This window comes from Cotesia glomerata, linkage group LG9, assembly GCF_020080835.1.
Source record: "Cotesia glomerata isolate CgM1 linkage group LG9, MPM_Cglom_v2.3, whole genome shotgun sequence".
NCBI lineage: Eukaryota > Metazoa > Arthropoda > Insecta > Hymenoptera > Braconidae > Cotesia > Cotesia glomerata.
In genome coordinates, this window is record NC_058166.1 from 15158215 (window position 1) to 15171304 (window position 13090).

The 13090-nt window shown below is 30.8% G+C and overlaps 1 protein-coding gene and 1 pseudogene across 2 annotated transcripts in view; both read right to left on the minus strand.

Annotated features, from left to right (window-relative positions):
- The window catches only part of LOC123271995 (cytoplasmic polyadenylation element-binding protein 2), a 132236-nt gene extending 130312 nt beyond the window's left edge, over positions 1-1924 (minus strand). The window contains exon 1 of one of the 2 annotated variants that reach the window (XM_044738562.1): positions 514-1924. In XM_044738562.1, the coding sequence (XP_044594497.1) occupies positions 514-1527 (1014 nt within the window). In that variant the 5' untranslated portion in view covers positions 1528-1924. The remainder of the gene's footprint in view (positions 1-513) is intronic. The other variant, XM_044738561.1, reaches the window with a different exon arrangement.
- A 7471-nt stretch (positions 1925-9395) lies between these two features.
- Positions 9396-12763, minus strand: LOC123271385 (annotated as a pseudogene).
- Between the last annotated feature and the right edge of the window lie 327 nt (positions 12764-13090).

Consider the following 13090-nt stretch of genomic DNA (forward strand, 5'->3'; position numbering starts at 1 on the left):
ATTAAAAAAAATGAAAATAAAAGTGTTTGACCCCACTTGTAAATATTCACCGAAAAAATTTTTACAGCGCATTTATGATAAAAAATGTCGTGAAAGAAAAAAATAAAGATTTCAATAGTTTTTTTGCTTTCAAAAGTTGTAAAAAATTTTGGCTCTCATTTTTTTGGATAAAATTTCTATTTTATCTTTTTTTGATGTATTTTTTTTTTTGAAAAGTACATAAAAAAACAAACAATTAAAAAAAAACTGAATATCACAATTTTTTAAAAAATTTATAAATTTTTTAGAAAATTAGTTAAAATTGTAACCAACTTTTTTTTTTAAATTGTTCATTTTTTGTATTTTTCAAAGTAGAAATTTCGTTAAAAAAAATGAAAATAAAAATCGTTGACCCGATTTGTAAATATTTATTTATTTCTTATTTATAACATCCACTGAACCTACCATTAGAGCCAATAACAGAGTTCCTTAATAATAATTACCCAAATAACCAAACAAAATTCTCCAACTAACCTGCTGATAAGGTAACTGCAGCAAATCTCTTTCTTCAGCAGTAGTAACTTCAAAAGTCGGTGCTGGCTGAGGTGGATAAAGATTCCCCTTTCCCGGATAAGAAGTGCTCCTGCGAAACTTAACCGGGCTGATATTCGAAGGATGAGATTGATTTGGGCCCGAATGCCCCGGAAATGTCGGACTAGGTTTTCTGCCTTGCAAGCCAGCAGCCGCAGCGACCGCCGCTGCGGCATGCAAGGATGAATGCAGTGGTGGGAGATTTGGCACGGATCTACCGCGACTCCAGGGTGACAATGCTGAGCTGGCGGTAGCTTGTGGTCCTCCACCCCATTGTTGAGGCCCTTGAGGACCACCTGACCAAGCAGCGTATCCTTTCCCATGAAGATAGACACCTGGATGAGAGGTAGGTGGTTGTTGTCCCGTCTGCTGAGCCTGTTGAGCCTGTTGTTGCTGTTGCTGTTGCTGCTGCTGCTGCTGCTGTTGTTGCTGCTGCTGATTACCAACTTGCAGCCCATGTCTTCCCGGAACGCTTACATTCCCATGCTGAGGAAAATTATGACTCGCTGTAATAGCTCGCCTAGATCCCGACCCAGCAAACAATCCTGGTCCACCAGCCGGGAAGTTTTGAAAAGTCGCTATTGAACCATTAACCGGGAGCGAATGAAGCCCAGAGTCATCAGATGTGTTCGCCCACAAGCTAGGAACTCTAACTGGCTCTGTGAATCCTTGCAAGCTTGAAGAATTCCCAGAAATCTCCTTGTCCATAGACGAGGTCGAAGACGGAGCGATGGCGATGCTTTCAGCCTCAGAAACATCCTTGGATTTATCACCGGGTGGATCCAGCCCTGGTGAAAGAGGCGCTGCTTTAGCGCTACTCTGCTTCTCTATCAAAAGATCGTCTTGCATAGCTCCTACTTGGTTGCTTAGCAGCGTTACTGTTGACGACGTGCTCGTTTGTCTGCACCCTGTCGTCGGAGTATTTGAAAAAAGGCTTGCGCCTCCAAAGTCCCCCATAAACTTTGCCTTGGACTTTAAGTCTTAATATTCAACCTTATTTAATGTTTTTAATTTTTCTATTTTTGCTTTTTAAAATTTAAGCTTTTCTTGAAGCTTGAAGAACAAAACCCGGGCGTCGTCAGTGTCCTCAACTACGAGCACGCGAGCTACCGATCGATCGTACGCTCATCAAGACCCACGTTAACCCGGAAAACTCCTGGTCTTATAAACTTTTAAATTTTATTTTTTTTAAGGAAATACTTTTACACTTTTCCTTGTATTAATTACTAGCTGTTACACCAGACCAAGTGTGCTTCGAAAAAAATCGAAGCAGTAAGCTTTAACACTCCGATGCATGGTGTTTTTTTTTTTTATAATATTTATTTATTATTGTGCGCTCACCTCGTTACGTAATAAATAATGATTGATAATTTTTGAGCGGCAATAAAATTATAAATACATTATTAGATGGTATTTTTGTTTAAATGTATTTTTTTTAATTTTTTTTCAGCTATTTAATAATTAATAAAAATTAAATTACAATATTTTCCAGGTTCTGAGTTAGAATTTTAGACGGAATAAAAAACCTGGCGATGATTCTACTCCTATACCTACGACACTTACTACTCTGTCGAAGCACTTGCACAACTATTACCAATAAAGAACACTGATGCAGCTCAAGCTCAACCTCGTGCGCACCACATTTTATGTAATAGAACCATCAAAAAACATTTATTTATTTTATTTGAAACTAAAGTTTTTTAGAGATTAACTTGGCATAATTGATAAATAAAACACAAAACTATTACAGGAGGAGCACCAACACCAGCACTACCACTACCACCAACGAAGCAACCCTATCTTCTAAACTACCCCGTACATGGTGATGTAAAAACTCGGGTTTTCTCCTTACTGTTATGTCGAAGTTACTCAATATAAAATGTGTGTCGGGTAAAAATGAAATTAGTGGTGTTAGTTTAATTGATAGATTAGCTAGCACGTCGACGTACTTGGGAGATAGGCCCCTTCCCCGAGGAATAATTGTTTACACAAAAACTCTAGGTAGTTCTGTATGAGGTTGGTTACTATGGAGCCCCCGGTGCTCCGATAACGCGGCTTACGACGGTTTCCCGTCGTAGTTAATGTTTCTGATTCGTGTGGGGTAAAGACTTTTAGAACACTGTGTTAGCCAGACCAGCCTGAGACTCCACGTAGCACCGTGCGCTCGGCGATCTTCGGCCTTCGCTATAGCCTAGCTTCGTCGTCCCCGCCGCCGTTAACGTTGTTGATGGTAGTGATATTCTCTGCTGCGCCGTCGCTATCTACCTTGCATACGTCTTTAAATACGCACGCGCTCTGATGATGATAACATCCAGCTAACCGCGGACATCTACCAACGCCGTGGCCACGACGACGCCTACTACCTACAACTCTACTCTTAGGCACTACACTCATAGACACTACTGCCTTTAAATTTACTCAACTTACTAAAGAGACCACGTGCTAAACTTCATCACTGTGATATCACTATTGCTGATAATATTCTAACAATGTCAATCAATTTTTAGTTTTTATCACTTAGTCATGGAAATTAAATAATAGTTAAGTTAGCAGACGCTTTTAATTTTTTTTATTATTTTTCAATTAAATTAGAACTTTCAAATTTTTTTTTAAAATTGCACTTATAGTTTTTCAAGTTTTTTTGAAAATTAAATTTTTTATGGAAATTAAGTTAGCCGACATTTCAAAATTTTTATAAATTTTTTATTGAAAAAAATTTCACATGTAAAAAATTTGAAAAGCTATAAGTGTAATTTTTTTAAAATATTTTTTTTTTCTAATTTAATTATTAAAAAAAAATCAAAAAATTAAAAACGTCGGCTAACTTTAGTAATATAATTTTTTTTATTTTTCTGTAATGATTTTTTCAATAAAAAATTCTAAAAATTTTTTTATGGCCAACGTTTTTAATTTTTTAATTATTTTTCAAAAATAATCAAAATTTTTTAAAAATATTTTTAAGTTTTTTTGCAAATGAAAATTTTTTTTTATTTTTCTTTAATGATTTTTTCAATAAAAAAAAATTCTAAAAATTTTTTGATGGCTAATTTAATTTTCATAAAATTTATAATACTAAAATTAGCTGACATTCAACAATTTATTTTTTTTTCATTAATTAAATTAGTTAAAAAAATATTTTTAAAAAATTACACTGTAATTTTTTAAATTTTCTACGTGTTAAATTTTTCTTTTTTAATTTTTTTAAAATAATTTTTCAATAAAATAAATTATAAAAATTTTTAAATGTCGGCTAACTTAATTTTCATTGAAAATTAAGTTAACAATCTAAAAATTTTTAGAATTTTTTTTTATTGAAAAAATTATTACAAAATAATTTAAAAAAATTTTCATTTGTAAAAAACTTAAAAAACTGGACGTGCAATTTTAAAAAAATATTATTTCGTTCTAATTTAATAATTAAAAAAAAATTAAGAATGGCGGCTAACTTTAGTATTATAATTTAGCCGACGTTTTTAATTTTTTTTTATTTTATTAAATTATAACTAAAAAATATTTTTTTTAAATTGCACTTATAGTTTTTCAAGTTTTTTAAAAATTAAAATTTTTCTTTATTTTTTTGTAATAATTTTTCAATTAAAAAAAATTCTAAAGATTTTATGAAAATTAATTAGCAGATATTTGATAATTTTAAAAATTTTTTTGACAATTAAATTACGGCAAAAAGAATTATAAAAAAAATTGACGCAGAAATTTTTAAAAATTAAAAATGCAATTTTTGAAAAACAATTTTTTGGAACAAATTTATTTGTCAAAAAAAAAAAAAACTAAAAAATAATCGCCTGCTAATTTTAATGTCAAAAATTTTTAGATGTCGGCTAACTTAATTTTCATAATTTTATCTGTTATGTATTGTAATTACTGCTGTACACACTCTTGATGATCATCGTGTTTTCCTGTCTCGATTACCAAATCAACTCTACACTGACTTACGTATGCGACACAAATGGATGTTGTGTAATCGCTATGATAAGAGCTCGAAGGCTGTTTTGATGGATGGAAAAAATTAATAACCGGGGTACTGGAATTTGTCCACGCGTTCACAGTCACACATTATTTTACAAACGCAATGGTTAAAAATTTTTTCAATTTTTTTATATTATTATAATTATTTTATTTTTTTTCAGGTTGCTTTTGTTTAAAAAAAATTTGATAAAAAATTTCCACAAAGAAATTTAGAGAAAAAATAATGAAAATTTTTAGAATTTTTTTTTATTGAAAAAATTAGTACAAAAAAAATTTTTATTTGTAAAAAAACTTGAAAAACTGTAAGTGCAATTTTTAAATTATATGTTTTTGTTCTCATTTAATTAAAAAAAAAAAAATTAAAAACGTCGGCTAACTTAAGTATTATAAAAAATAATAGATTGCTGATAAAAAAATGGAGAACAGAAAAAAAATAATGTTAAAATTTTTCAGTTAGTGTGCAATTTTTTGAAAAGAAAGAGCCGAAATAAAAAAAGTAATTATGATTATGATGAGTATAAGGATTAACGCAAAATATTAGATATATAACAATGTATTTGAATTTTATCGCGTTAACTCACATCGTGTTGGTTTAATTCAGTCGTCTCTCGACCTACATACTGAGTACGTTTACGACTAAACTCATATCATGACTACTCTTCATATCATGAAATAAATCAAGTTTGAACAACAGTCAACATATGCGCAGTTCGCTTAGTTAATAGCTCCAATGGTGCTAATAATTATGATAATGATAATTATAATGATAATCGAGATTTGCTTGTTATTTGATGGATTAATTAGAGATCGAGTATAAACAATAATTAGTGCTATTTAAATATGTGTCATGAGTAAAGCAAGGGGATACATACCTAAGAATATTATAGTTATTTATAAACTTAAGATCAAATTTCATTACATTTCATTTTAAAATATATCTTCTGACATCAATCCAGTGAATTCCAAAAATATAAATTTAGTAACAAGAACGTTCCTCATAAAAAGTACACAGAAAATTTTTTAAATACTAACTGTCATTCTTAAAATAGTCAGGGTAATTTTTTTTGACTGTAAAATTTTTACAGTCGTGTGAAATTCATTTTTGGAAATTAAAAAAATGGTGACTAGCAACCTTGCAATCACTATGTGACTGTCATGACTTGTGAACTATAGATAAATAAAATTATGCTTTATTAAATAATAACTTTTGTTAAATTGCACTGTACTTTCGTGAATATTAACGTTTTTAAAGATATAAGCTCATCTCGATGTTACACTCGTCAAGAGCTTTCATTTGAGTACCCACTTGCATTTTTGATATATTTTTCATATATACATATATATAATATATATAAATATATGAAATATTGATGTGGGTACTCAAATGAAAGGTCTCGATGAGTGTAACTCCAGGATGAGCTTATATCGTTAAAAATATCATCAGTGGACAAAATACAACGTCATTGCTTTATTATTCACATTTTTTGAGATATAAGCTCATCCTGGCGTTACACTCATCAAGAGCTTTTATTTGAGCACCCACATGCATATTTGATATATTTTTCATATATACATATATATAATATACATAAATATATGAAAAATTGATGTGGGTACTCAAGTGAAAGGTCTCGATGAGTATAATGTCGGGATGAGCTTTTATTTTTAAAAATGTCAATAGCTTACAAGATACAAGGTCATTTCTTAATTATTGATATTTTTTAAGATGTAAGTTTATCCTGATGTTACGCGCATCAAGAGCTTTCATTTGAGTACCCACATGCATCTTGATATATTTTTCATATATACATATATTTAATATATATAAATATATGAAAAATTGATGTGGGTATTCAAATTAAAGGTCTTGATGAGTATAATGTCGGAGTGAGCGTATATCTTTAAAACTGTCAATAGTTCACAAGATGCAAGGTCATTTCTTAATTATTGATATTTTTTAAGATGTAAGTTTATCCTGATGTTACGCGCATCAAGAGCTTTCATTTGAGTACCCACATGCATCTTGATATATTTTTCATATATACATATATATAATATATATAAATATATGAAAAATTGATGTGGGTATTCAAATTAAAGGTCTCGATGAGTATAATGTCGGAGTGAGCTTATATCTTTAAAACTGTCAATAATTCACAAGATGCAAGGTAATTTCCTAATTATGTATTCAGAGATAGAGCATTTTTGAGTTGGAATAAATTTCAGCTCTCATATTTTTGAATAAAATTTCTATTTTATCTTTTTTTGATATTTTTTTTTGAAAAGTATATAAAAAAACGAGCAAAAGAAAAATTAAACATCACAATTTTCTACAAAACGTTAAAATTAAAAAAAAGAAAATTAAAGTGATTGACTCCACTTGTAAATATTTACCGAAAAAATTTTTATTTTCCTAAAAGAAGATTGAAAATTGTTCAATTAATAAACAGTATAAAGACAAAGAAGAAATTCTTAATTTATAAAAACTAAACTCTTCATTTAAAATCAAATATTATCTATGGAATTCACATCATCGAGTCTTGTTTGTTTTCTATAATCAAAAGCAATTCAAAAATCGAGTTAGATTGTTTTAAGATTACAATGACTATCAGGATCAAGCGAAGAAACATTTTTTCGTTTAAATCACAAATTTCTTCAAAAGATACTACTTATGACTCACAAAAATTAGATAATCGTAAGTCATAATACATTTATACGTTTTTTTCTTTCCTCCAAGGCATTGATATCATCAAAATATTGTCGCATTAGAAAAATATACTGCCTCTAATATGGCAACTATGACCAATAGTAGATACGCTCTGTAAGGGTGCATAATATCGCCATTCGTTCAAATTTAAAATATCTGACAACTCTTCTGTACCGAGAAATTCTGTTTACTGAAGCTTTGTAAGCAGTAATCGTACAATAATTGTATGAAAAATATGAATCAGGACTTTTTAATCTATATTATTAAGAGAATAAGAATAATTTTGTTTCTAGGATAGTCATATGATGAAATCGATTACTTTAGTAAAATTTAGTGTCATTGCAAAGATCTTAACTTTAATTTGTGCCTTTTTAAGGGTTCATATCATTCTCACCGACAGTCAATTTATTATGGTGAGGATTTAGGCTGCATTCGAAAATACTCTATCTCTAGATGCATAATTAAGAAATGACTTTGTATCTCGTGAACTATTGACATTTTTAAAGATATAAGCTCATCCCGATGTTACATTCATCGAGACCTTTCATTTGAGTACCCACATCAATTTTTCATATATTTTATATATTTATATATTTCACAAATACCATTTATATAAAATATATGAAAATTGCCATGTGGGTACTTAAATGAAAGGTCTCGAAGAGTGTAACATCGGGATGAGCTTATATCTTTAAAAATGTAAATAATAAAGCAATGACGTTGTATTTTGTCCACTGATGACATTTTTAACGATATAAGCTCATCCTGAAATTACGCTCATCAAGACCTTTCATTTGAGTACCTACATCAATTTTTCATATATTTATATAAATGATATATATGTGTATATGAAAAATATATAAAAAATGCATGTGTGTACTCAAATGAAAGCTCTTGATGAGTGTAACATCAAAATGAGCTTATATGTTAAAAAATGTCAATAATAAAGAACTGACAATGCTATCTTGTCAACTAATGATATTTTTAAAGATATTAGCTCACCTCGACATTACACTCATCGAGACCTTTCATTTGAGTACCCACATCAATTTTTCATATATATATATATATATATATATATATTTATATATATATATATATATATATATATATATATATATATGCAAAATTTTATTTATTTATAGTTCACAAGTCACGGCAGTTACATAGTGACCGCAAGTTTGCTAGTTTAAATTAATAATATTAGTTGTAAATTTTCTAATCATTTTATTTTTATTATTTATTGCATCATATTTATGAAAATTAACTTAATGTTATAACTTCAGCATCAAAATTTATGATAAAAGCGATATTGTTTAACGCACTTATAGGGCTCTAAACTTTTCATAATGAATAAATGAGGTGTTGATTTTAATACGATTTTCGATAATCGAGTTTTCATTATTTTTTTTTTTTAATTTCTCTTCTCTTCTTTTTTTCTTTATTTCCTTCTATTACCTATCGCTTCTACTTCAAATCTCATACACATAAGCGCGCGCGCAAAATCGATTTTATAAAATTGACTTATTTTAATCATTTTCCGAAATTTCGCAATTTTGTTTACTAAAAATCAAAATATCGATAAAAATTATAACATAGCCTATTTTTATTAGGTCACGTAATTAATAGTAATTAAATACGTAATTTTAGTTAAGATAAATATTAATGTAACGTATATATTTTAATAAAAAAAAAAAAGTACATATTTTAAACTTATCTTTATTTTTTATTGATAGTCAAATTATTACGATACAAAAGGCACGTAAATAATTTTTTTATTTTTAATATGAAAAAATATTTCTTTATTACAAAACTTAATAAAATAAATTTTTATCCTTATCCACTAATTATCTTTTTACTGAAATTTTTCAGAAGTGATTAACAATGTTAATATAAATATAAATTTTTCGATCTGATTAGATAAAGTTCTCTCAAATATAAAAGATTGTATAAATTTAATAATTGATATTCACTTATATTTAATAATTCATAATAAGGCGAATTAATTGGTCAAATTATTCAACCTTCATTATTTCTCAATTTTGGTTTATTAAAAATTTAATTATTTTCAAGTTACTTTTGACAAGAGTAGTTTTCACAGCCAAATCATTTTGGTGGGTAAAACTTGAAATAATTACATTACCATAAGCCGCGGTGCAATATTCATCGCCATTAGTTCTTGTAATAATAATTTTGCTTCAAAAGTATTTTTACGTAAATTAGCGATTGCAATTAACCCACAGAAATTGCAAACATGAATACGGTAAGGATCGGATACTTCAAATAGACGTTCACGCAAAAAATTACTGATAAATTTAATTGATGATTTATTTATCTTACCTATCACGATCTTCCATAGGCTGTCTCACTAAAATCTGGACTGGACCACGTGCACGACTTTGAATCTTATCATCCACCATGTGTTTTAATCTCTGATAGTAAGTAGGGCCTAAGAAAACCTGGGCATTTATTTTTCTTCCAGTGTGTCCATTGTACATAACTTCATTTCCTCTTAGATGATAGCCATATTCTTGGAGCAGAGTAGAAATTTTTTGTACATTGACAGCATCGTTGAACGGCGTAGCATCACCAATTTCACCCTTATTGGCAGAAACCTTCCCTTGAATACACTCAATCAAGTGACCAATTGTCATACGAGATGGAATAGCGTGAGGATTGATAATAATATCGGGTGTTAAACCTTTACATGAAAACGGCATGTCCTCTTGTCTATACTGAATACCACATGTACCTTTTTGTCCGTGCCTCGATGCAAACTTATCGCCAATCTGCGGTATACGTACACTCCTTACTCTTGTAAGGATCTTACAGAACTTGTATCCTTCGCTGTTCAAAGTCAACATAACTTGATCAACAATTCCTGTTTCGCTGTTACGCAAGAAAGTTGATGCATCTCTTTTAGTAAATCGTTTTGTTGTTCGTTCTAATTCGTCATCAGTCTCAGGTAATGTAATAGTTTTACCAATAACAACGTCATCACCTGAAACACGAATTCCAGGTGCAATAATACCGTCGTCATCAAGTTTGTCGTAAATAGCATGACGCATTCCTTGACAAGTTTGTCGCGTTGGTTTCTCAAATTGTTCTTCCTGGTCTCCAATTCTCTTGCTCTCAGCAAGAACTGAACGAAAGAAACCACGTTCAACTGCACTAGCGTTCAAGATAACACTGTCTTCTTGATTATAATCAGTATAACATAAAATAGCAACAATGCTGTTTATTCCTGCCGGCAATTCACGGAACCGTAAGTACTCCATTAAACGTGTAGTGACAAGTGGTTTGTGCGGATAATAAAGCATATGAGCAAGTGTGTCCATTCGAACATGGAAATTTGTAATATAAACACTTATAGCTTGTTTACCCATAGCACATTGGTAAGTATTTCTAGGACTCTGGTTGTGATCGGGAAATGGTATAATTGATGCGCAAACACCCAGTATCATGGCTGGATGGATTTCACAGTGGATATAGGTCGCACAGTAAGAATATTCTTTGTCTTGTCTTAGATAATCGGGTGACATTGCAATCATTACAGTTTCCTCTTCAAGTGTATCAATATATTCTACGACACCACTTCCGACCAGCTCTTGCCAACCGTTGTTATTGTAATCGCGTTCCTTCAACATGTTAATGTGGCGTTTTTTCAATAACAGCTGCATGTTTTCTACAATCAACAATGGTCTACTGATACGACCAGCGTCAGTATAAATACGTATTTCCCGATCACGAATATCACGAATCATTGATACTTCTGATACAATAATGTCCCTCTGACGACGCAATTTACGTAAGGTCGCCATCAACTGATCAGGACAACGGTGAATTCCTACCCAACAACCATTTACAAACATTTTCGTAGCATCTGCAATGGTACTAGGTGCTATTTCTTCAAGATTTTCCATCCAGCATTCCTCCAAGAACTTAAGAATTAGGGAAGCCGGTGAACCCAAACTGATGTAAGCCATCAGCGCTAGATTTTTTACCAATCCTACAGCAGCACCTTCTGGTGTTTCAACAGGACACAACATCCCCCATAAAGTATTATGCAATTGACGTGGCTTAGCTAGCTTACCATCCCGACTGATGGGCGAATTGACACGTCTTAAGTGAGACAATGTTGATGCGAATGTCAAACGATTCAATACCTGAGAAACACCAGCACGTGCTTGATGAGCTTTCTTTTGATCACCCCAATTACCCGTGGCTAGAGAGTATCTCAAACCATCAGTGATGATTTTTGTCTTGATAGCCAGCTCCAAGTTAAAATCTTTTCCAATATTAATGAATCTCTGTGCGTACATACAAATCTCCTTCATTAGATTCTTAAATAAAATACGAAACAAGAAGGCAAGGAGTGGTCCAGCTAAATCAAGACGTTTGTTACCGTAGTGATCACGATCATCTAATTCACGACGTCTCAATGCAGCAGACAGTAAACGATGAACCATATAGCCTAAAAAGTAAGCTTTCTTGATCTCACAAAAGTTACTGATACCCACATGAGGCAGCATTTCTTTTTGTCAAGTTTCTCGTGCATATTTAATACGTTCATTTTTTGTGACACCAGGGCATGCACTACGAATACCAATAAAATTAAGTGCCATGTTTTGTTCTAGAACTACAAAAGCCTCTTCCAGAGATGGCTTAACCATTTCTATCATCTCTGGATCATCAAAGCCGTAAATAATGTGCTCTAGAATATCACGATCAGCGACGAAACCCAGAGCACGGAAGACAATCACTATAGGAATTTCTTGTTTAATATAAGGTAAAATTGAAATTATATGTTGACCGACTGCTGATTTTTTAATACTTGCACCACTACGTGCCATCATATTAATCCAAAGTGTTGATGTTGGTCGTGAATTGTTTTCGACACATGAACCTATTTCACTTTTGTAAGCATATTTACCATTTTTCATACTAAACACGTAAACTGTGTTAGTTGCCATTTTTTCTTGAGCTATCAGTACTTTTTCGGAGCCATCAATTATAAAATAACCGCCAGGATCCAACGGGCATTCATTCAACTCCGTTAAATCACGATCAGCTAAACCTGACAGTAAACAATACTTTGAACGTAACATTATAGGAATTTTACCAATAAATGTTTTTTAAGTTTCTATTGAATTTTTTTCTAGCTTTGCTTTAATATCAACGTAAAGAGGTGCTGAATACGTTAAATTACTCCCAGTGAGTTGGTTTTGATAAATAAATTTGTTCGAATTTAAGTTTGTGCATAACTGGAGATTCTATTTGGCCGGCTTTATATCGAGTTTCAGCTTGTAAAGCAATAGATGGTGATTCGTCGACTATTTTTTGAACGGACATTTCGATAAATTCATCAAAACTATCCAGTTGTTGACGCACGAGACCTTTCTCGTCAAAGTAGGCATTTATTACGATCCAGCAAGCTTCTTGCCATAACTTTGACGAAATTTCTTTCGCATCTTCGAACTCGTATGGATCTAAATTATACATTTTACATTAGTATTTTATTAATTCATTTATTGACATAAAAAATTATTTTAAATACTCATGAAACTACTGAAGAAACAAATTTTAATTTCAAATCCTTTTGAACATTTCTTTTTTTCAAGTTTGTTTTTTTTTTTTTTTTTTTTAAGTTAATTTTTATTTTATCCCAAACAAAAGTTACATAAAATGTTCTTACAGAAAAAAAAAAAAACTGTACCATAGGGTAAATACCCCAATAGATGGACGGTTAAGCAAACTCTCGTGTTCTATTAAAAAAATAATATAGTAATATACAGATAAGTTGTGATAAAGTAAATTATATTTATATAA